General features: G+C 41.1%; 1 protein-coding gene across 3 annotated transcripts in view; it reads left to right on the top strand.

The window, feature by feature from the left end:
- LOC139155876 (complement factor H-like) overlaps window positions 1–23,798 on the top strand; it is a 96,606-nt gene that overhangs the window by 23,469 nt on the left and 49,339 nt on the right. For all 3 annotated transcript variants that reach the window (XM_070731218.1, XM_070731219.1, XM_070731220.1), the window contains exons 5-6: window positions 1,322–1,528; window positions 10,566–10,745. In XM_070731218.1, the coding sequence (XP_070587319.1) occupies window positions 1,322–1,528; window positions 10,566–10,745 (387 nt within the window). The remainder of the gene's footprint in view (window positions 1–1,321; window positions 1,529–10,565; window positions 10,746–23,798) is intronic.

Below are 23,798 nucleotides of genomic sequence, written 5' to 3'. Positions count from 1 at the left end.
ACTAACAAACGCAAGTCTATGATCAGTTTCTAGGCAGCTAAGGCTCCTCCAACTCCAAACCCAGATCCTCAATGAGTAGGTAATTCCCAAAGATAAAAAAGGTATAGATAAAAGGATTTACAAGGGTTTTATAGATGTTTTAGCCATCGTTCACAGCAGTGCTCACCTTTTCCCTGATCTTCCTCAGTTGCTACCGGAACTGAACAATTGGCGAATCAATTATCCTTATTGCAATCTTTATTGGAAGCCTCCTTTGTATCCAAGGCTCCCTGTATTTTTTCCTTAATTCCATCTGCAAGTTCCTTAAGATCTCTCATTACATCTTTACAAAAGTCTTTAAAGAAAAGTGTAAAATCCTCCATATCCATATCGTCCGTATCAGAAGAGGCAAATCTTTACAATAAATCCAGCTGTCTAAGAATATCTCTCCAACAGCCAAGTAAAAATCACTTGAATTGTATTTCATAGATTCCTTGGTTTTCGAGTTGTATTTTGTCTTTTTGGTTTTCTTGAAAACCAAGGAATCTATGAAATACCATGCAAAACATTGCAGCCACATACATTGGACAAACTAATCGAAGAATAAATGCATGCATTGCAGAACATAAAAATGCAGTCAAAAAAGAAGAAAAAACTTCTTCCCTTTTCCAGCACATTAAAAAAACAGGACATGAAATTGACTTCGAAAAAACTAAATTACTTTCCAAAATAGAACACTTATATAAAAGAATAATCATGGAAGCCATAGAGATAGAAAAACACCCCCTCTGTATGAATAAACGTGATGACATGTCCCGCCTACCAGAAATTTGGAAACCAGCCCTAAACAATGAATGAAATCATTAAAACATAGCCACCCAATATATTTGCTACATTCAAACCAAATCTCCACCCCCACCACTATTTATAAGGAACAAATGGCAGTTGCAAACAAACTATATTTACAGCAGCACGAAGCTTACAACTTCCTGATGATGGTGAATGTGATTTCACCGAAATGTCGCATAGACATGCAAAATATTACACGGGGAAAAACCCGAACTCAGAACAATCTACATACATATACCCGTGAAAATCTATGAAAACACACACACACACACACACACACACACACACATATATATATGCATATGTATGTATGTATGTATGTATGTATGTATGTATGTATGTATGTATGTATTGATGTGAAGTGTGAAGTGTGAAAAAATAAAAAATGTATAAAAAATAAAGAAAAAGAAAACTAAATTCTACTAATAGAATTTGGCAATGATAATATGATGCATTTGGAACCTGACAGAATTTCCTTTCTTTTTCATGTGAGATCCCTGTGTGATCCCCAGGACTGAACTGGAAAGCCAGAAGACAAAAGTCAAAGATGAACTAGATGCACCTGAAAATATATTTGTGCAACATGGTCGTTCTATTGAGCTTACCTGTATAACAGGTTATGTCATGGCAGCAAATTCTTCCCAGTCAACTTTTGTAATCCATTGTGATGGGACACCACCAGTGATTCCTAAATGCAAAGGTGACTTTAGAAAGTTTAGTTTCATAGTCCTGCTACCCCTGGATGCACTGCACTTTTCCATTTGGCAAGGGTCCAATGGAAACTTTCAGGATATAGTTGAAATTGGAGAAACCTGAAAGACTGCAGATTGCTGGAGAGGGAGTAGTGCAATGAAAGACAAACCTATGGCCATTTCTTGGCTAAGTTATTTCAAAAACTTCCACATTGTACCCTTGAAATATTTTCATCAATGTATGGTAATATATCTACATATAATAATAATATAATAATATAAGCCAGCTGCTGTGAGCTCTTGCCTCACAATCAGGAGATTGTGAGTTCAATCCTAGGTAAAGGCAGATGTAGGTTCTCCTTGGGCAGGGGTATTTATTTGTTTGTTTGTTTGTTTATTTATTTATTTATTTGTTTATTTATTTGTTTGTTTATTTAAACAATTATAGGGTGATAATTTGTACAAATAAAACATTAGATAAGTAATGATAAAAAGTAACAAAACAAGACAATAGGACAGGGATGGTAGGCACAGTGGTGCGCTTATGCACGTCCCTTACAGACCTCTTAGAAAGGGGGAGAGGTCAATTGTAGATAGTCTAAAGTTAAAGGTTTTGGGGTTAGGAGTAGAAACCACAGAATCAGGTAGTGCATTCCAGGCATTGATTGGTCTGTTGCTGAAGTCGTATTTTTTGCAGCCAAGTTTGGAGCGGTTGACGTTTAGTTTAAATCGATATCGTGCTCGTGTGTTGTTGCGGTTGAAGGTGAAGTAGTTGTTAACAGCTAGGACATTTTGGTATATGATTTTATGAACTATAATTAAGTCGGAACAGAGACGACGGAGTTGTAAGTTGTCTAAACCAAGAATTTCAAGTCTGGTGGAGTAACGTATTTTGTTGTGAAAAGAGGAGTGAAGGACTCTTCTTGTGAAATACTTCTGGACTCTCTCAATTGTGTTGATGTCAGATATGCAATGTTGGTTCCATACAGGTGAGCTGTATTCTAGGATTGGTCTGACAAATGTTTTGTAAGCTCCTGTTATTTTTATTTTTTATTTTATTTATTTATTTTTATTTTATTTATTCTTTGTCCAATATACAATACATATGAAAGGGAATAGACATTAAGTGGTATATAAAAGATAGGAAGTGAAGAGGAAGAGAAGTAGGTGGGAAGGGGAGGATATATATGATAAAATGGAAAGGAAAGACAATTGGACAGGGGACGAAAGGCACAACAGTGCACTTATGTACACCCCTTACTGGCCTCTTAGGAACCTGGAGAGGTCAATCGAGGAGAGTCTGAGGGAGAAATGTTGGGGGTTGGGGGTTGACACTATTGAGTCAGGTAATGAGTTCCACGCTTCGACGACTCGATTGTTAAAGTCATATTTTTTACAGTCAAGTTTGGAGCGATTAACATTGAGTTTGAAGCTGTTGCATGCTCTTGTGTTGTTGCTGAAGCTGAAGTTGAAGCTGAAGTAGTCGTTGACCGGAAGGACATTACAGCGAATGATTTTGTGGGCAGTACTTAAATCTTGTTTTAGGCGCCGCAGTTCTAAGCTTTCAAGATCCAGGATAGTTAGTCTGTTTTCGTAGGGTATTCTGTTTCGGGTGGAGGAGTGGAGGGCTCTTCTGGTGAAGTATCTTTGGACGTTTTCGAGAGTGTTGATGTCTGAGATGTGGTGAGGGTTCCAGACAGATGAGCTATATTCGAGGATGGGCCTGGCATAGGTTTTGTAGGCTCTGGTCAGTAGTGTGAGATTGCCAGAGCAGAAGCTACGTAGAATCAGGTTTACAACTCTGGAAGCCTTTTTGGCAATATTGTTGCAGTGGGCTTTAGCACTTAGGTCATTTGAAATTAGTATTCCGAGGTCTTTTACTGAGTGTGGGTTTGCTGTGAGAATTTGTTTGTTCAGTTCATATATGAGGTTTGGGTTCTTTTTGCCGATGTGGAGGGTAGAGCATTTGTTGGATGAGATTCGAAGTTGCCAGATGTTAGACCAATCTGAAACATAGTCAAGGTCTTTTTGGAGAGTGAGTGTGTTGTCAGTGGTGTTGAAAAGTTTTACATCATCGGCAAAGAGCACACAGTTGCTTGCGATATTATCACAGAGGTCGTTGATGTATAGGATGAAAAGAGTAGGACCTAGTACACTGCCTTGGGGAACGCCGCTTTTGACAGGGACAGGGGAGGAAATGGCGCTTCCGATTTTGACAACTTGTTGCCTGTTTGACAGGAATGCAGTAATCCAGTTGTGGAGGAGTCCTGAGATGCCATAGGATTTGAGTTTTAGGAGAAGTTTGTCATGAACCACTGAGTCAAAGGCTTTGCAGAAGTCGATATAAATTGCATCTATGGATTTTCCTTGATCAAGGTGGGTAGTCCAGATGTTTTTGCAGTGAAGTAGTTGTAGGTTGCAGGATAGTTTCTTTCTGAATCCAAATTGTTTTTTTGATAGTAGGTTATTAGATTCTAGGTAAAGGGTGATTGATCGATTTATGATTGATTCCATGATTTTACAAGGGACGCAGCATAGTGATATTGGTCGGTAGTTGTCAACTAGTGATGGGTCTCCTTTTTTGAAGATGGGGATGACTACTGCTTTAGACCACAGCTTGGGGAGAGTACTGGTCCTGAAGGATTTTTGGAAGATAATGCTTAAGGGCTCAGCTATGGCAGAAGAAAGTTTTCTTAAGAAGTATGCACAAAGACCATCTGGTCCAACAGATAGGGAAGGTTTGAGATCACGGATTGCTTTTTCAATGTAGTCTGTAGTGAAGATGATTTGGGTTAGGTTTCTTAATGAGTTAGAAGTGCGGTTTGCGAAGAGGGGGGATGAGCCATTACTGTTAACAAAAACGGAGCCAAAAAAGGAGTTGAAAAGGTTAGCTTTGGATGGGTCATCGTGGTATTCTATGTTGTGTGGTCCTACGAGAGGTGGAATAGGTCTGGAGTCGTTAAGTTTGTTGTTGACGAAGTTGTAGAAGGCACGGTTAGATTTGGAGCGTAGGAGGTTTTCCTCTTGTTCACTGTGGTAGTTGAGACATTCTGCTTTTATTTGTTGGCATATGCTTCTGTAGCGGCTTTTAAAGTTGGTTACTGGACCTTTTTTGTTTCTACGCCAGAGGGATCTTTTTTTGGTTTGAAGTTTCCTTATTGAGACAGGAATGTTATTTTTTTGTTTTCTTCTAGGAGAGGTAATAGGGACATGCAGATTTATGAGATTATTAATTTGGTGTAAGAACGTGTTGTAAAGTTCATCAATGGTGATGCAGTTGGAGAACAGGGAATGCCAGTTGATTAGTGAGAGATTGGCGTCTATGAGTTCGTAGTTGGCTTTCCTGAAATTGTACTTAGGTGCCGTGTTGTTCTGTTGAGTGTTATGATGGTGTAGGTTGAGGTTGAAGTTGATCATACTATGGTCGCTGTTGGAGAAGGGTTCTATGATATGCAGTCCATAAATAGCACTTTTGCTATTACAGAAGATGAGGTCGAGACAGTTGTTGAGTCTGGTATTGTTGGATACTAGTTGTTCTAGTCCCAGGCTGGTGACGGTGTTATAAATAGTGGTATGTATGGGTTCTGTGGAGCATTCATTTAGTGTCCAGTTGATGTGTGGTAGGTTAAGGTCACCTAGGAAGATGATGGGATAGGGGCAGGAGGATGCCCATGTTAGTAGGGAGGTTAATTTTGATGCATGAGTAGTGTCATAGTTTGGAGCTCTATAGCACAGTAAAAAGCGGAGAGTAGTGTTGAGGGAGAGATCGCAGATTAAGGTTTCAGGAAGGGATAAATCATGAGCTACTTGAATGTTTTTTAGATTGAGTGAGCTTTTATAGAATAAGGCTACACCACCTCCTCTGCGGGATTCGCGGTCAGACCGGAAAACTAGGTAGTTATTATGCGTGATGATGGAGTCAGGAAAGGAACAATTCAACCATGTTTCGCAGACAAAGATTAGGTCAAATAGGTTGGTGTCGAGTAGAAGGAGGAATTCAGATAACTTATTGATTAAGCTTCTTGCATTGATGAGTTTGCATTTGAGATTGAATTTGTGTTCAGGGATGAGATTTAATTGGGTTGAGTTGGGGTGGGATTGAGGCGAGGTAGTAAGGGGCGCGTTTTCCTATTCAATGCTGGAGGTGCTGGGGAGGTCAGATTGTTGATGAGGGATGGTGGGCAGAGGAGTGTGGGAAGGTTGGGGAGGGGCAGGAGGGGTAGTGGGTTTGGGGATGAAGGGAGGGTTGTGGGTTCTGGTTCTGATGCAATCAGAACGGTAGTCAATGAAAAGGTTATTTTCCCCGAGTTCACGACGTCTCCTAAGTTCAGCACGTAATTCACGGGAGCGGATACGTTGGAGTAATGTTAGGTCTGGTCTGCATCTGAGTTTGTTGTATTTGGTGTAGTTTCTGGCGATGGAGTTCATGGTCCTGATGAATTGTTGTTTGGAAGTTTCGTTTGTGCAGACTATTCTGCACAGTCGGGGGGCCGTTGAACCGTCGCTGTACTTTAGTGTGGGGCCGCTTCTGGAAACCTCTAAGATGTCATCAGGGGTAATTGTTTGAGGATGTTGATTGTGGATAATGTTTTGTATATTTGTTAAGTCAGTTTCCCCGTTTTCCTCAAGGCCAAAAAGGATGGCATTGTGGCGTTTTTGTGCCCTTTCCATGGCATCGTTCACCAGGGTGGAGATGTCGGTGGTAGGGTTTAGAGGAAGAGGTTTTGGTGGTCTGGGTTGGGAGTATGGTGGTGGTGGTGGTGGTGGGGTGTTGCAGGGTGGATGATTAGGTGTTATGGCAATTATCAGGTCTTGTATATTTTTTTCTATGGAGGTGAACCGTGGTTCGATACTTTCGGTATATGATTGATGGGTTTTTGAGACTGCAGATAAGATTACTTCGGACAGGTTGTTGAATGAGTCTGATTTGGGTGTGCAGAATGGGCAGAAATAGTAGAATGAGGGATTGTCGTTGAGGAAGGTGGCAACATGTTTGTTGATGTTGAGGCAGGTATGGTGAGCCAATTTTTTGCAGGATTGGCACTTTGTTGTTCCTTCTTGTGTATTTACATTAGTGTTGCATATAACGCAATTGTTAACAGGAATGTTTACTAGGTTTGCTTGGGGTTTCTTCTTGGAAGGCATTGTTTGGGGGGTGAAAATTGGAATTCTGTTTGAAGATTCTGTGAGAATCTGTAGGAGATGGAAGTGGCTGCAATGATATTTTCAGCCACTAGATGGGGTTGGAGCTTCTGTTTGAAGATTCTGTTAGGATCTGTAGCTTTGGAATGGAAGTGGCTGCAATGTTATTTTATTTTCAGCCGCTAGAAGGGGTTGGAGCTTCACTGCAAGCTGGGCGATTTTAGGTTTATGAAGGATAGAGGTTTATGAGGAGCGGAGCTGGTCTTCAGCCATGAGGTAATGGCGGCGGTGGGGAGGGAGGTCGCTGAGGGCTTGTGGATTTTTTGCTGGGGCTTCAGAGGCTGTGGGGAGACCTCCTAGCTTTTGGAGATCTCTGTAGAGTACTCCTGACTTAGCTGGTGGGGGGGTCCTGGCGCTGGGGCTCTGGGCCGGTTTCACGCCAGGCAGATAGTTGGTCTCCAATAGGTAGGTAGCTGGGCTCCCGGTAGGTGGGTGTGCAGGGGAATCCTTGAGGTGTTGGGGTCCCCGGGGATCTGCACGGCGCTAGGGCTCTGGGCCGGTTTCGCGCCGGGTAGTCAGCTGGGCATCGGGGCTCCCGGTAGCTGGGTTCAGAGGAATCCTCTAGGAGTCTTGGTTCAAAATTACCAGAGAAGAAGCTGCATAGGATTAGGTTAATAACTCTTAAAGCCTTTTTGGCAATGTTGTTGCAGTGGGCTCTAGGACTCATTGGATATGAGTACTCCAAGGTCTTTGACAGATTGAGGGTTATCAGTAAGTTCAATTCCTCCACGTTTATATTTAGTATTCTGATTCTTTTTACCAATGTGTAAGACAGAGAATTTAGTGGTGGAGATTTGAAGTTGCCAGGTTTTAGACCATTCTGCTACGTGGTCAAGGTCTTTTTGAAGGGTAGCAGTATTGTCGGTGGTATTAAATTGGTTGGACTACATGACCTTCAAGGTCCCTTCCAACTCTGTTAATCTCTTTAAAAATCTGATATATCATTGAATGTAATCAGGAATTAGTTTTGCCGACAATAAACTTCAGACCTGACTTACAACATATTTCTGTTTTTAAGAGATTTATAAACTGTTAACATACGAAGACCAAAAGAAATTCCAATGTAGTTGCTAACAAGAATGTAGGAACTTTTTTAGTTACAGCTAGAAAACATTGCTTTGCATTTGATCTTGGTACTAGTAGAGTAGTGAAAGTCTAATGAGGGACGTTTCACAATTTTAACAGTTCCATCTTTTCCAGAACCAGCAGTTCCACCACAAGTATCACAAGAACTTTGTGGATATGTTGGTTTATTTTATGCATACATGCCATTTCTGTAGCATGATTATCCATGTAGAATAATGTAGAATTTTCCATGTGGTTCTCAACCTGGCAGTTGGGACCCCTTTAGAGATCGAATGAACATTTCACAGGGTTGCTTAAAGCCCATAGTGACAAATTTCCCATGGTGTTAAGAACTAAAGCTTCTATTCTGGTGCCTTGGAACATATTTTTACAATCCAACCAATCTGGCATTTACAGTGGGGTTGTCCAAAGACGGGCTACAAGAATGGTGAAAGGTCTTAAGCATAAAATGTATCAGGAAAGACTTAATGAACTCAATCTGTATAGTCTGGAGGACAGAAGGAAAAGGGGGGACACGATCGAAACTTCCAGCAGACGTGGTTGATAAATCCACAGTAACTGAATTTAAACATGCCTGGGATAAACATATATCCATCCTAAGATAAAATACAGGAAATAGTATAAGGGCAGACTAGATGGAACATGAGGTCTTTTTCTGCCGTCAGTCTTCTATGTTTCTATGTTTCAATATTATAAAACAACACAATTTCAGAATAGCAAATTTCGAAGATCACCAGAGGAGACGTATCTTACGTTTTCATGACTTTAAGTCTGAGTTTGGAGAAGGACTGAGATTACCTGAGGCAATGCAACAAGGGCTCAAAGCAAATTACGTAGATAGTGATGAACAAGACATTGAGCGGGCCCATTGGAGTATCGGTCACAGAGATCCGCAAAGACAAAGAGATATTGTTGTTGTGTTTGCAAGTGAAAGGAAGGCTGAAAAGCTTTATAAACATTTATGATGGCAGATCTTAAATACGATGGAAATGAGATAAGAATTTTAAGGGACCTCTCTAGGCAAACTCTACAGGAAAGGGCTGCATTGAGACCAATTACAACTCTTTTGTTCCGGAATGTTGTCAAATTTACATGGGGATTTCCTGCAGCCATTCTGGTGTATTAAGGAAATCAGATGTATAGAGCACACACATTTAAGGAGGGAAGAAATTTGTTGCAACAACTGGGCATAGAATTGGAAGAATGGAGAGATCAAAGAGGAGAAAGCAGAGAATCCAGTGGGGCAAGAGTTGCAGCTGTTGAAGGAAGAAGGGCTACTATAACAACTGATTCAAGTGGAAGGGGAACTCCAGAGGATACCCTTCAGGCAAAGCTGGAGGAGAAGGGAAGAGAAGAACAACTGAGGGTCCTAGAGGCACATATTGCAACTTTAAGAAGAGAAAAAGGAAAGAAACCAAGAAATTGAAGAGATTGCTGAAGTGAAGACTTGTCAATGACTCTTTCTTTTGTGTAATTGCTTTTTGGAGCCTTCTATCTGTTAGGTTTCCCTTCTTCTTTTTATGGAAGGAAGGGAATAGCAGAATACAAAAAGAACTGAATGTTAAAGGAAAAATTAAGGAAGGGAGTGAGGGGACTTAAAAAAATTGCTATTAAAGGAGCCACATGGTGGCGGTGTAATCAGGATTGATGCCTTCAGGGAAGGACAAGTATTCAACTTGTTGCCCTTCCCTAGAGGAGAGGGGGATCAAGGTGGTAGGATCTTGGTGTGTGCGTGTGTGTGTGTGAGAGAGCAGGGTAAAAAGGAGAAAAATAAGTAAATTAGGAAAATTACAAATAGGAAAAGGGAACATAATTATAGATAATGAGTGATTGGACTATTATGGCTTTAAATATGAATGGATTGGGATCGAATTTGAAATGTTATAGAATATTAAGGATGGTCAGGGATAATCGGGTGGATATTATGGTTTTAACAGAAATGCATAAACAACATCAAAGAAATGATAAACTTATAATTGATAATAATTGGAAATCGATATATGAGTTTTGGGGTAACCAAAATAGTAAAGGTGTGGCAATTCTTATTCATCAAAGGGTTCCATTCAAACTTATAATATCCTACAGACATGGAGGATGTGAGAGATTGTCATCATCCTGAAAATGGACAGGGATTTAAGGGACCCTGGTTCCTATCATCCTATCAGTTTGGCAAATCAGGATTATAAAATATTTATGAAGATATTAGCAAATAGAATTGAGAATATTTTGCCAAAAATCATTGAGGAAGATCAATATGGGTTTGTAAAGGGAAGGAAGATAAGTGAATCAATAAGAACTGCTGTCATTGTGATGCACGATGCTACTATGTAACTAACAGGAAATTGAGAATTTTGAAATTAGATGTGTATAAAGTCTTTGATAAGATTAACCATAGTTATTTATATAAATTATGTAAGGAGTTAAATATGGGAGATACATTTTCTGAGATTATAAAGGGAATCTATAGTAACAACTTTCTGAATTTATTTATGATCTTTCAAATAAATACAAGGCTATTAAAAGCACTTTTAATCAAAATGACTAATTTCACAGTATATTTTAGGTTCTAAAATAGTAGTTTTAAGTTATTTGTGCCCATCAGTATGTATGTCTATTGATTTAAATGTTCTTTTGATGCCACCGGTATATAGATAATAAAACTAGTAATGATATTGTTATCTATACTTATGGAAAGCAATAACTACAATCTGATATGAGTTTTCCTTTTTTATACAATGCATTATTTATTTTCTTTAGAAATTACATGCAACTCTCCAAGAATATCTAATGGTACTTTCCGACCTCAAAGAACTATATATCAGGATGGGGATTTAATTCAAATTCGTTGTGACACTGGATTTACTTTTGAACCAGATAATGGAGAAAAAGTGATTGAATGCACAAAGAATGGATGGTCACCTCCACCAAAATGTAGCAGTAAGTAGAACTACTGTCCATTACAATGAAAGTAGAATGGCTGGTATTTTTAATTCTGTATAAAGTGTGGCAGATGGAGTCCTATCTGAGGGCATGAGAGGTGTTTCCCTATGTCAGCTGTTTTGGGGTAGTCTGTGACACAGAGATTTTCTCCCACAGCTGACGACCAGTTGGGCAGTTCAGGCCTGGCCAGGCCTCAGGGCGTGTCCAACAGCATGGCTCCTCTTCACTGATCTGAGCGAGTCTGGTGTAGACCTGCCTACTTCGCCAATTATGCATGTGCCAACATAAGGGGAAAGGAGTGTTATGTTCATAATGAGTTGTAATTGGTTGGGGTTACTGTGCAGTCTGATTGGTTGCTATACTGTTGCTGGGTTGTTAAAGAAGTAGTGGGAGATTCCTGGCTAGTCGATTGGCCAGTCTTACTGTTGCGCCGGCTATATACTGAACTGTCATTCCTCACCATGTCGTTCCTGTCAGAAGTTAACAAGCTGTTGTTGTTGGCGACTTTGACTCCAGTTCCTTCCAACTTAACAGTTTTGGCAGCCATGCAAAAAAAGGTTCACCATCACTTTTTCTGAGAGCAGAATAGATAAAATTGCATCATTGCATTTCTACAAATTTATCTTAAACAGAGTCTTTTTAGGTACAGTATGTGGGAACCATGCAAGTAACATGCTCTAAACAAAATGTATAACATTTGCTTATCAAATGAAGAAGAATAACCAAGATTATAGGCCAAGTCATGGGTAAATAGATATACATGTCATAATGGAGAGGTATATATGGCCAGTATTATTTTCACTTGGTAAATAATATATACAAATTATAGGCTGGTGAACCTTCTGTTGAACAAAAGAGACAACAAGGATGAAAGTCAGTGAAGGGCTGCTTGTCTTTAATGCTACCGGTGCGCCCTCCGAGGGTATAGTGAGTGAGTGTGCTTCCAGGGGGTGCGGGATTGTCTGTTGGCATGAGATTTAGCTTCTGCGTATGCGCAGCAAGTGAAATCTCATGCATGGATGTGTGCATGAGTGAGATTTATGCGCATGTGCAGAAGCAAAAATCGTCAAAAATTGCCAAAATCTCGCTTACGTGAGCATCCTCATTTGAGATTTTGCTTGCTGTGCATGTGAAGAAGGCAAATCTCACACGGGGGCACACATGTGCACTTCAGGGACCAGCAGTTGTGTGCGCATCCTGGAATTTTCTACCGGGTTGGAGCACCAAACTGTATAAGCAGTAGCCCATCAGTGCTTAAAGTTGCTAAACAGCTGGAAACATTGATCATTACAATATGGTATGCATAGCTTTACAGAGAAAAGGGAAAGTGTTGTGTTTGTTAAAAATATTCGCAGAAAATCTGCGATTGGTTAAGACGCGGCTATTCAGAAAATAGCCGCGAAAGTTAAATGTGTGTCAGTTGGGAAAAGCCCGCGTTTTAAAAGAGTATAAAAGGGCAACGGGTTAGCCGTTGCCCTCATTCCGGCAAATCTACCGTTCCAGTGTGTTGTAATCTCTCTTGCCATGAATAAACCAGTTTGATTTAAACTACCGGAGTCCTGACTTTTCAGTGGCGACGAGGAGGTCGAACTCCCGCTAACGCAGCCATGAACTCGGCCATGGCTCCACCGCCGCCTGTATTCAACTCCGAGACGGAAGCTTGGACCTCGTATATGTCCAAATTCACATTTTTCCTGAAAGCGAGCAATCTACATGACGCCGATGACGAGAGGAAGAAAGCTATATTCCTCGCTTATTGCGGCACAGAAGTCTACAGCCTAGCCTCTACACTCGTTGACCCAGACACCCTGGAAACTGTCGCATGGTCAACTCTACAAGCAAAACTTGCCGCTCATTACCAGCCGACGACTCCTGTCCGCGTATACCGCCATCAATTCGCTCAGATGAGGCAAGCGGACGGAGAATCCACCAACGATTTTATAACTCGGCTACGCGCACTCCTTCCGAAGTGCAAATACAAGGATCCAGAGGAACAATTGATTGACCGCCTTATTTTCGGTCTAACCAATATCACGCTCCAGAAGAAATACTTAGTTGATGAGGATGCCTCTCTCCAAGACATTCTTAAGGCAGCAAAAGCCTCCGAGGTATCTGAAACATCTGTTGCCGAAATTAAACGCGCAACCTCAACCGTTCATCACATTCCTGATGAATCACCTTGGCACGACTGCTCTCCTGATGAAAAACACTCGGAATCCGCTACTCCAGACGACACCTGTCTCCAAATCCGAAGAGCCTCCGACCATGACGCCAAAGAAGCCTCCCGTGCAGACAGATGTGCCGGCTGCAACGGAAATCACCCTCGTTTTCGCTGCCATTTCAAGGACGCCTATTGCCGCCGTTGCCAGCGCCGCGGCCACATCGCTGAAGTCTGCCGCGCCGCCAACCCAACTCCAGCAACTCAGCAGAACCAACGACCCTATTTTTCACCGAGGAATCGACGACCACCGTTTTCACACAACGTTTCCCACCCGGCTGACAACTCGCCCTCTTCTACCCAACGAGGTAACTCCCCTTCTTCCGTAAACTGCAATTTCCCCGCTGCGGAAAATAAACTATTTGTTTCTCTTTTCCTCAACGGCCACCCCTGCCAAATGGAATTAGACACCGGTTCCAGACATTCCATAATGCCTTGGGAAAAACTTAGATTATATTTACCTCGTGTAAAACAAACTGACTTGCAACCTTGGGAACCGGGTTTGAGTGATTTTCAGGGCCATTCAATTCCAGTATTAGGATGCTTAAATGTTCCTATTGCGTTTAAAAAATTTCAAGGGTTTTTACCTCTGTTAGTGGTTGACGGTCCTAAACACACATTACTGGGACTTAGATGGTTACAACCTTTAGGCATTGAAATTTCAGGGGTTAACAATGTATGTGACTCTTTTGACCCAAATGATCTGTTGAAAGAATTTCCCGAAGTTTTTTTCTAGCACTCTGGGTAAATATACAGGCAGCCCCATATCGTTTAATCTGGACCCAAATATTTCGCCTATCCGATTAAAGCCCCGCAGAATTCCCATTCCACTTTTGCCTAAAGTGGATGAACAATTGGACAAATTGATAGCTCAGGGCATTTTAATTCCCACTGATCATGCCAAATGGGAAACCCCTATTGTAACGCCCGTTAAGCCGGATGGCTCTATTAGAATTTGCGCAGATTATAAAGCCACGATTAATAAAGCACTACAGCATAATGCCTATCCAATCCCAGTAGTGCAACAACTCTTGCACACCTTAGGAAATGGGTCCATCTTCGCGAAGTTGGACCTGGCACAGGCATATCAACAGCTTACCGTAGATCAAGACACCTCTGAGGCCCAGACAATCGTAACTCATAGAGGTGCCTTTAAATGCACCCGGCTCCAGTTTGGAGTCTCTACCGCCCCGGGTATCTTTCAGGGTCTGATGGAACGCATTTTAAATAATATTCCTGGGGTCGTTCCATATTTCGACGACGTATTAATATCAGCCACATCCAAATCTGAGTTATGGGACAGAATCAGGCGCGTTTTAACTAAATTTAAAGAAACAGGACTCCATTTAAAAGCAGACAAATGTTCTTGGGCTGTGCCCAAAGTTGAATTTTTGGGTTTTACAATAGATCGTTTTGGAATTCACCCCACAAATGACAAAGTCGATGCCATAAGAAATGCCCCCACCCCCTCAGATAAGACAGACTTACAAGCATTCCTAGGACTCCTTAACTTTTATTCCGTCTTTCTTAAACAGAAAGCGACGGTGGCAGAACCGCTTCATAACCTCCTAAAGAAAGACTCTGCCTGGACGTGGGGACCAAAAGAACAAGCCGCTTTCACAGCAGTAAAAAATTTACTTTCCTCCAACAGTGTCTTAGTACAATATAATGTAGCTATGCCCTTGTCCCTAACCTGCGACGCTTCACCGTTCGGCATAGGAGCCGTTCTCAGCCATAACTTTCCGGACGGCACAGAAGCCCCAATAGCCTATTATTCTAAAACTCTTTCGGCAGCTGAAAGGAATTACTCCCAGCTCGACAAGGAGGCGTTAGCCCTTGTCGCTGGAGTTAAACGATTTCATTATTACCTTTGTGGTCGGCCCTTTACGTTAATCACCGACCATAAGCCGCTTTTAGGTATTTTGGCGGGAAACAAACAAACTCCCGCCTTTCTTTCCCCTCGCATGACTCGTTGGACTATTTTTCTAGCCGCTTACAATTATACATTAATCCACAGGGGGGGGAAAGAGATAGGAAATGCTGATGCATTAAGCAGGTGCCCCCAAACAGAATTAGTCAGTGATCCAGCCCCTGCCTCAAGCGTTTTATTAATTGAAACTAGTAAACAAACGTTATTAACAGCAACAGAAATAGCCAATCAGACACAAGTAGATCCAATTTTGAAATACATTAAACAATGGATATTAAAGGGATGGCCAATTGAACAACAACCAAACCAATTTCAACCTTTTAAGAATAGACAGTTTGAATTAAATGTGTTAAAAGATTGTATATTATGGGGAGACAGGGTTGTTATTCCAAAATCCTTACAGAAGCAAGCATTGCAGTTATTGCATATAGGTCACCCAGGAATAGTCAAAATGAAGACTATTGCCAGAAGTCATTTATGGTGGCCAGGGTTGGACAAGGACATAGAGTCATGGGTGGGTGGTTGTGTACCCTGCCAGAGAACAAGACCCAACCCACCAAAAGTCACACCATCAGAGTGGCCAACACCAAGAGGGCCCTGGTCTAGAATACATATTGACTTTGCAGGACCAATCAGGGGCCAATCCTTTTTACTGGTTGTGGATGCATACTCCAAGTGGCTGGAAATTGAACTCATGGCATCCACAACTACTAGCGCAACTATAAAGGCATTAAGGAAAATGTTTGCCACACATGGTATTCCAGATATTTTGGTATCTGACAACGGGCCTCAGTTAACAGCCCGTCAAATGGAACTATTTCTTGCAGACCAGGGCATAAAGCATGTGCTCACTCCACCTCATTTTCCCCAAGCTAATGGGCAAGCAGAACGAATGGTTAGAACCACAAAGGAAGCATTAAACAAAGCACCATTAGGAGATTGGCAACAACAAATTGATGAATTTCTAACCATTCAGCATATTACGCCGTCAGCATCCACAAACAAAAGCCCGGCAGAACTTTTAATGGGCAGAAACCTCCGTTCTAAATTAGACAGAATTCACCCAAATTACCAGAATGACCAAAAAGAAATAAAAGTACAAAGTGAGAGACAGTTTAACATCGGGGATTTAATTTATGCAAAAGACTATGATTCCAACGATAAATGGAAAGATGGAACAGTACTAGATAAAACAGGTTTAAAAACATACATCGTAATATTAACAGATGGGCGCAGTTGGCATCGGCATGTCGACCAACTACGCAAGAGAATGAAGACTAACCCAGACATTTTGCCTACTGTAGACAAACCAATAGAGGACTTACCAGAACCACCTCGAGACTCCAGCGATGGCTGCTTGTTGCCCCTGGCGGCCGGCGAAGATCAAAATGCATCATCGCAACCAGGCCCGTCAGAGACTAGCCTTAGCGGAGCAACGGAGCCAGCCGTCCAGGCAAGCAGCTCCCAGCAAAATGAACTGCGCAGGTCCCAGAGATCTGTAAAGCCACCAATCCGCTTGCAGGACTATGTGACGTGGATTAACACGTAATCATGGTCTCAGCCAAAGAGGGAGGGGTGTTGTGTTTGTTAAAAATATTCGCAGAAAATCTGCGATTGGTTAAGACGCGGCTATTCAGAAAATAGCCGCGAAAGTTAAATGTGTGTCAGTTGGGAAAAGCCCGCGTTTTAAAAGAGTATAAAAGGGCAACGGGTTAGCCGTTGCCCTCATTCCGGCAAATCTACCGTTCCAGTGTGTTGTAATCTCTCTTGCCATGAATAAACCAGTTTGATTTAAACTACCGGAGTCCTGACTTTTCAGAAAGGGTAATGTATTACAACTGCACAAATTTATTTCCTCGTTGGTATACAGACATTTGTTTATAAATAATTTTTATTTGTTTGTTGCTTTATTTATTTAATGGTATTAGAGAAAATATGTGCACCAATATTCGGTCCTATAGCATTGTTTGAAAAACATTCAACCAACAATGTATGTTGCCGTCACTGATCTTAAGGCAGCTTTTGATTCTATATTCAGGATCAAATGGGAGTAACAGGAAGTTGCATCAATTGATGATAAGTTTCTCCATTTAGAAGTGTGGAGGTGCAGTGGTTAGAATTCTCACTGCTCACTGCCAGGAGTTCGAATTTGATGAGCTGAAGGTTGACTCAGCCTTCCATCCTTCTAAGATCAATAAAATGAGAGCCCAGAGTGTTGGGGGAAATATGTTGATTCTGTAATATGCTTAGAGAGGGCAGTAAAGCACTATGAAGCAGTATATAAGTCTAAGAGCTATTATTATTGCTGTTTAATTTGTGCTTTGCATATCAATATGACATTTATGATCAGATATTCAATTTTGGTCATTTTATCCAATATGCAAGAATTTCACTCAAAACCACTTACAACTCTATTTTTTTTAAAAAATATTTGTTTGTTTGTTTGTTTGTTTCTTTATTATTTTTGAACATACATCAATATCTATACATGAACAGTGAGGCATCAGGGTATCATTCCATTGAATACAAGTAGTAGTGTTAGTATTATTTGTTACTTACATCATTTGTGTTAAAATATTGGCCTTTATTATTTAATTGTTCAGCATTTTAATCCACCATTCTAATGACAATAACAATAACATTAAAACATTCATAGTGTTGCCATCTTTCAACATCTAATATTTATATATAGCTATTACTGTATTTTTGGAGTATAAAATGCACTCCCCCCCCCCATAAAACATGCTGAAAATTTATACTCCGAATGTAGCCCCACCCACCCACTGGCCCCCACCCTTCAGCCTCCACACATTCTCTTCCTGGCTGTAGAGATTGCCACAGACAATGTCTTGTGCTTTTGGGATCTATGCCTTGCATTTTCAGCCTCAAAATGCTCCGATCAAGCTGATCAAGGCTGCAGGGATCACCAAAGCATATCAATGCCAATCACCACCTCCATGCATTGCATTTTAGGCCTCTGCGTGCCCCATTTTTCTCCTCAGTCACATGGCATTTTCAGGTGGCGATTGGCGGCAATGTGATTTGGTGATCCCCGAAGCCTTGAATGGTTCTCAAACAGAGTGTTTGGAGACTGAAAATGTGTGGTGCAGAGCCCAAAATTGCAACCCGTAATAGCTGAAGCCTTGTCTTACTGCTTCCATTTGTCACCTGCTTTACTCACTTGAGCTCCCTCCGATGATTAGCTGTGCTTTTGAAGATACTTATCAGACCCAATGCAGTATGTGTGAGTGAAGTGAGAGAGGGCGTGCGCATGCTCACAACCAAAAATCTCATGTGTTGAAGTTGACCAGGCTAAGGACACTGGCCAGACAAATAAGTGGTAGGCAGCAATGTTCCGTCTAATTTTTTTTCGGGGTGGGCGGAAAAGTATAGTGTCTGAGCGGCTGGGCGGCATAGAAGTATGAATAAATAAATAAATAAATAAATAAATCCCTACTTTTTTATTAAAAGAAATTAATAATAAAACAAAACCAAACTCTATTACTATTAAAACTAAAACAACCAGCAAATCCAAAAACATAACTATTAATAAAAACAGGTGAGGGCTGGGTTTTTTTCTCTCTGTTATTATTTAAGTGCTTTTACCATATGCTTTAAATCAAGAGTCACTTCTCTCTCTGTTTCTCTCTCTTTCCTCTCATTCTCTGCCTCAATCATTTTCTAATTTCTCTTTCCCCCCCTTTTTTCTATCATTTCTCTCTCCCTCTCTCTTCCTTCCACTCCTCTCTCTCTCTTGCTTTCTTCCTCTCTCTCACTTTCTCTCACTCTCTTCCTTCCTCTCTCCTCTCTCACTCTTTCTTTCTTGCTCTCTCTCACTCTCTCTTCCTTCCTATCTTCTCTCTCTTTCTCTCTCTCTTCCTTTCTTTCCTTCTCTCTTCCTTCCACTTTTTTCTCTTTCTCTCTCTCTTTTCCTTCCTTCCCCTCTTCCCCTCCCTCTCTTTCTCCCTCTCTCCCTTTATATTTATCTCTTCCTTCCTTCCTCTCTTCCTTCCTTTCTCTCTCCCTCTCGTTCACTTTTCTCTCCCTTCCTTCCCTCCCTCCCTCCTTCTTTCCTCTCCTCTTTCCCTCCCTCTCTTTCCTTTCTCTCCACGTCTCCGGCTTTGCTGACCGGCACAAGGCTCAAGCCAGCTGCCCGGGAAAGCCAGGAAGGTCCTCCTGCCCCCCCCAGCCAAAAACACAACGGAGGTCTTCCGCCACCAGCTTGAGCCTCGTGTTGCTCCACCCCGCTTCACCTGTCATCCTGGACCTCCGTTGTGTTTTGGGGGGAGAGCGGCAGGAAAGCCCTGTGCCGGCCAGGAAAGCCGGCTTTGCTTTCCATGAAAGCAGCACGCCTTTTAAACACACTGCTTTCTTGCAACTCTTTCCTGGGGGGAGGGGGGAGGAGGCCACTCCCCCCCCAGGAAAGAGGTGCAGGAAAGTAGCGTGTTTAAAAGGCATGCTGCTTTCACGGAAAGCAAAGCCGGCTTTCCTGGCCGGCACAGGGCTTTCCCGCCACTCCCCCCCGAAAATACAACGGAGGATGACAGGCAGGACGAAGCGGGGTGGAGCAACATGAGGCTCAAGCAGGCAGCTTCCGCACTTTTCTTTTGGTGAAAGAGGAGGAGAGGGGAGGATCAGGTGGGCGGGGGGTAGCGCCTTCTACTGCCGGCACCTCCCCCCGCCCCCCCTGTGGGCTGGCAGGGGGATGGGCACTGCACGCCTGTAGAAAAGGGTGCGCGGGGGGGTATTTTGGGGGGCGCGCGTGCTCACGCACGCAGCCTACGGGGAACAGTGGTAGGCAGAGGAAGAATTTTTTTCCCTAGTTTCCTTTCCCAAAACTAAGGTGCATTTTATACTTCAATGTGTCATATACTCCAAAAATAAGGTAATTTTAATATATTATATAGAAATATATATAATATTATTCCCCCTATTTCTTCTTTCTGCCTCTATTCTAATTCCTAATAAGGGCAATCTTGTGCTACAAAAGATTTTATCCATCATTGCCCATTTATCCATCATCTTGCCTATTTTCATATTTTAATTCTTATTTGTTTTTGACTTGTCTCCCAAATTCCTAACTTGGGTCTTCATCTCTATCTACATCTTTCCTGTTTAACCTAAGCATTTCTTCCTTCTCTACTATCTTTGACTGCCTCAAGAGGATCTGCCCAAGGTTCTATTTTTTTTTCAAGAATATCTTTCGGTTTATCCAATATCATGTTTTGGTCTTTTAGCATGTATTTTCCCTGAATTATTTCCTAAGTCTTTATTGCCTTCTCCATATCTTGTTTTATTTGTTGATTTGTCTGTTCTATCTTTTCCCCTGTTCTCTCTATTATTTCCTCTATTTCCTGGGCTTTCTGATCATTATTTAATTATCCTTGTAGAACACTTTCTAACTTCACACTTATGTTATTAATTAAATCAGTAGTTCTCAAGTTTTCTAATGCCGTGAACCCTTAATAGAGTTCCTCATGTTGTGGTGACCCCCAACCACAAGTGTAGTGCCAATTCTCCCAACAGAGCTTTAAACTGATTGACAGGAAGATTAGAGAGAGACACCCCCACTGTAAATGCCTGATTGGTCGGATTGTAAAAATATCTTTCAAGGTGCCAGAATAGAAATTTTAATTCCTAACACCAAGGGAAATTTGTCTTTTCCCATGGTCTTCGGAGACCCCTGTGAAATGGTCATTTAACCCCCAAAGGACTCCTGACCCCCAGGTTCAGAACCACTGCATTAAATACTTTATCTCCCTGTGATTCCATATCATAATATCATAAATGCTTTGAAACATCAACACCATTTTTTTTTGCAACCCATTTATTTCCCCCTACTAAAACATCTTCTCTGCCTTTGATAAGTCTAAATATAGCTCAGTAGCCCCAGTTTCTCAATTATCTTTGACCTCAGAAAGTCAATCTGGAAATTGTTGACTCAATCTTGATGTTGATCCTCAGGGAATACTTTATGTCTCATAATTAGTGAATTTAGTTCTTTTTAGGGAATCCAGGAATATTTCAAAATGTCTCCTTCAATCCACTCTATAAGGTCAAACATAACTACTGATATTGAAAGTCAATTTATCTTCTGTGTTTTCACCATTAGAGTTCCAGTAATCATGAAGTAGATAAGTATAATATAGAGCAGTAGGTAGCACAGCAGCCCTGCAGGTGTTATGTATTTCCACTTTCTTCTCTGTCTTATCGGTATTTTCCACAGGGTTATACGAGTATAATCTCTATTCCATTCACCAGTAGGTGGCATGTTCAGTTTAACTCTCAACATTGCACAGATTCTAACAGGTTCAGTGGTATTTATTAAAACAAATAATCAAAATTCTAACAAGTAATTCCAGCATTTTAAAATGCCTTATTGCCAATAAAAGGTTTTAGGTTTATACTTGGGTTTTTAAAACTCTGTATTTTGTACTCATTTTATTATGTAAGCCGCCCTGAATCCCTTGGAGAAGGGCAACCTAGAAATCCAAGTAAATAAATCAATAAATCTTCCAATGCATCATTATGAGTACTTTGTCATAACTTTGTTGGTAATCCATCTGTGCAATCTTCTTGCAGCAGCTAACTACATGGATCACTGTTTTTTCAGCTTTTTGCTGAGGCAGCACTTGCTGTCTTATTTATTATTATTAATTGGATTTGTATGCCAGAAGACTTATGCTGTCCTCCCAATGCTGCCTTTGTATGTATTTGTTTTTATTAGTAATAGTATGGTTTATTGCAGTCTACCAGTTATTTGGCATTTTTAGCTACCTAATACTGATTTACTCCAGCTGCAGCTAGGCTCCAGGGCATGCAAGCACAATGCTACATATTGTTGAGGGGAAGGGCAACCCCCAAAATATGAAGGAGTGTCCTGGGCAAACCACGCCATTTAGAAAGAAAAAACCCTCTCTTGTCCTTTAGCCCTTTTGCTCCTAAAAGGAGAGAGAAAGGCCCTTTGGTTTTCAGGATTCATTCGGATCCTCAGCACAGGAAAGGAAGCCCATTTAGAGAACCACTGCAGGATTGCTTTAAAAGAGTTTAATCTTCAAAGAATTGTTTCTCTTGAAACTGGTCTCTGTGGGTGGGATTTCTTTTTTTGTATGTGAAAATTGTATGCAAAAATATAAAGCTTTTTAGGTGTAATAGAGGCTATACTGAGGCTGCAGCACTGTATAGAACGCCTATTAAACTAAATGACTGAAAGGAATATTAATCCTTCTGTCCTCCACCATTAGGTCAGAACTAAAGAAGCTTCTTGGATTAGAAGCAAAGTTTCCTTTTGAAAATGCATGTTTGGGACAATCTGGATAACTGTGAATATCTAGAGACAACATGCCCAGGAGAGCTGCAAGGCATAACTTAATCCATGGCAGTATTTGTTAGTATTTTTTAAGCTAAATCATTTTTTGCATTAAATTAGTTGGGTTGGCTGACCTGTATAATTCATCACACAAAGCCAGAAGTTATATAGCACAGGGTTAGGATTAGGGTTAAAGGTTTAGAAGTAGAGTAGGTATGGGAAAGATCAAAGCTACTTTGAGTCACCAAGTGATGAAAAGCTATTTAGCTCACCTCAAACATGAGGGAGGGGAAATCATGAATGTAAAAAAATACTTGTTACAAGGTTATGATTGGGTTCCTTATAATAGGCTAAAAAATAATTGTCTGTGGTTCACTGTTTTCTGTGAACCCAACCAGTAAACTCCGTTTTTAATGTCATTCAAACTAGATTTATCATCTCCTTTGATAAAGTTGTTAGTGCAATATATGATTGGTTAGCTACAGACATAATATAACAAAACTTTCAAACAGTCTGGTTCTCTTTCACAAAATGGTAAAAAAAGAGCTAGATGACACAATTGTTAAAAGATTCGCAGTTGGCTGAATGACCTACACTCTAAGAATGATGGTTCTACTTAGTGAGGTTCCACTGCAGCTTGTCATGACAAGGAGTGGGGTAGAGTGGAGGGGTGGGATGGGATGGGCGTGCAGAGGAGAGGCCATGCAAGGCCAGGCACCCTTCAATGTGAATGACATGGAGTTGGCCATGCCCACCCAGTCACATGCCCATCCAGTCACATGACCACCCAGCCATGCCTACCCAGATGGTCATTAGGGCAGAGAACCTGTTGTTAAATTATTTGAATCCCACCACTGGAATGATTGCCGTCCGGTTGCACTTACATCCATCTTTATGAAATGTTTTCAGAGGCTGATAAAGGACATTATTGTATGTAGCTTTCCTGAAGCATTTGACTCATTTCAGTTTGCTTACCATTCAAATCTTTCCACAGAGGAGGATGCTATTTCTTCTGTTCTTCAACTGGGCTTGGCTCATGTGAAGGAAAGTAACAGTTTTGTGCAAATGCTATGTGTTGACTTCAGTTTGGCATTTAATCCAATCATTCCCCAGTATCTAGTAGACAAATTGAACCTCTTAGGCTTTAATAGTCCTTTGTGCAACTGCATTCTTGATTGCAGATTTCACTATGACACGTTCCGCTATGACAGTTTCCACTATGTGTAAGTTGAGGCTAATATTGACAGGTTTCACTTTGTGCAAACTGGGACTAATATTTCTAACACCATTTTCTGGAGCGCAGGTTCTCTTCAGGGCTTGTTTGTTTGTTTGTTTGTTTGTTTATATATATATATATATATATATATATATATATATATATATATATATATATATATATATATATATATATATATATATATACACATATATACATATATACATACAAGCAAACAAACAAGCAAACAGCAAAGAGCCGGGGTGGCGCAGCAGGAAGAGTGCTATACTGCAGGCCACTGAATCTGACTGTAGATCTGAAGGTCAGCGGTTCAAATCTCATCACCGGCTCAAGGTTGACTCAGCCTTCCATCCTTC

Source organism: Erythrolamprus reginae, unplaced genomic scaffold, assembly GCF_031021105.1.
Source record: "Erythrolamprus reginae isolate rEryReg1 unplaced genomic scaffold, rEryReg1.hap1 H_8, whole genome shotgun sequence".
In the NCBI taxonomy this organism is placed as follows: Eukaryota; Metazoa; Chordata; class Lepidosauria; order Squamata; family Dipsadidae; genus Erythrolamprus; species Erythrolamprus reginae.
This window is presented reverse-complemented; position numbering and strand designations above follow the sequence as displayed.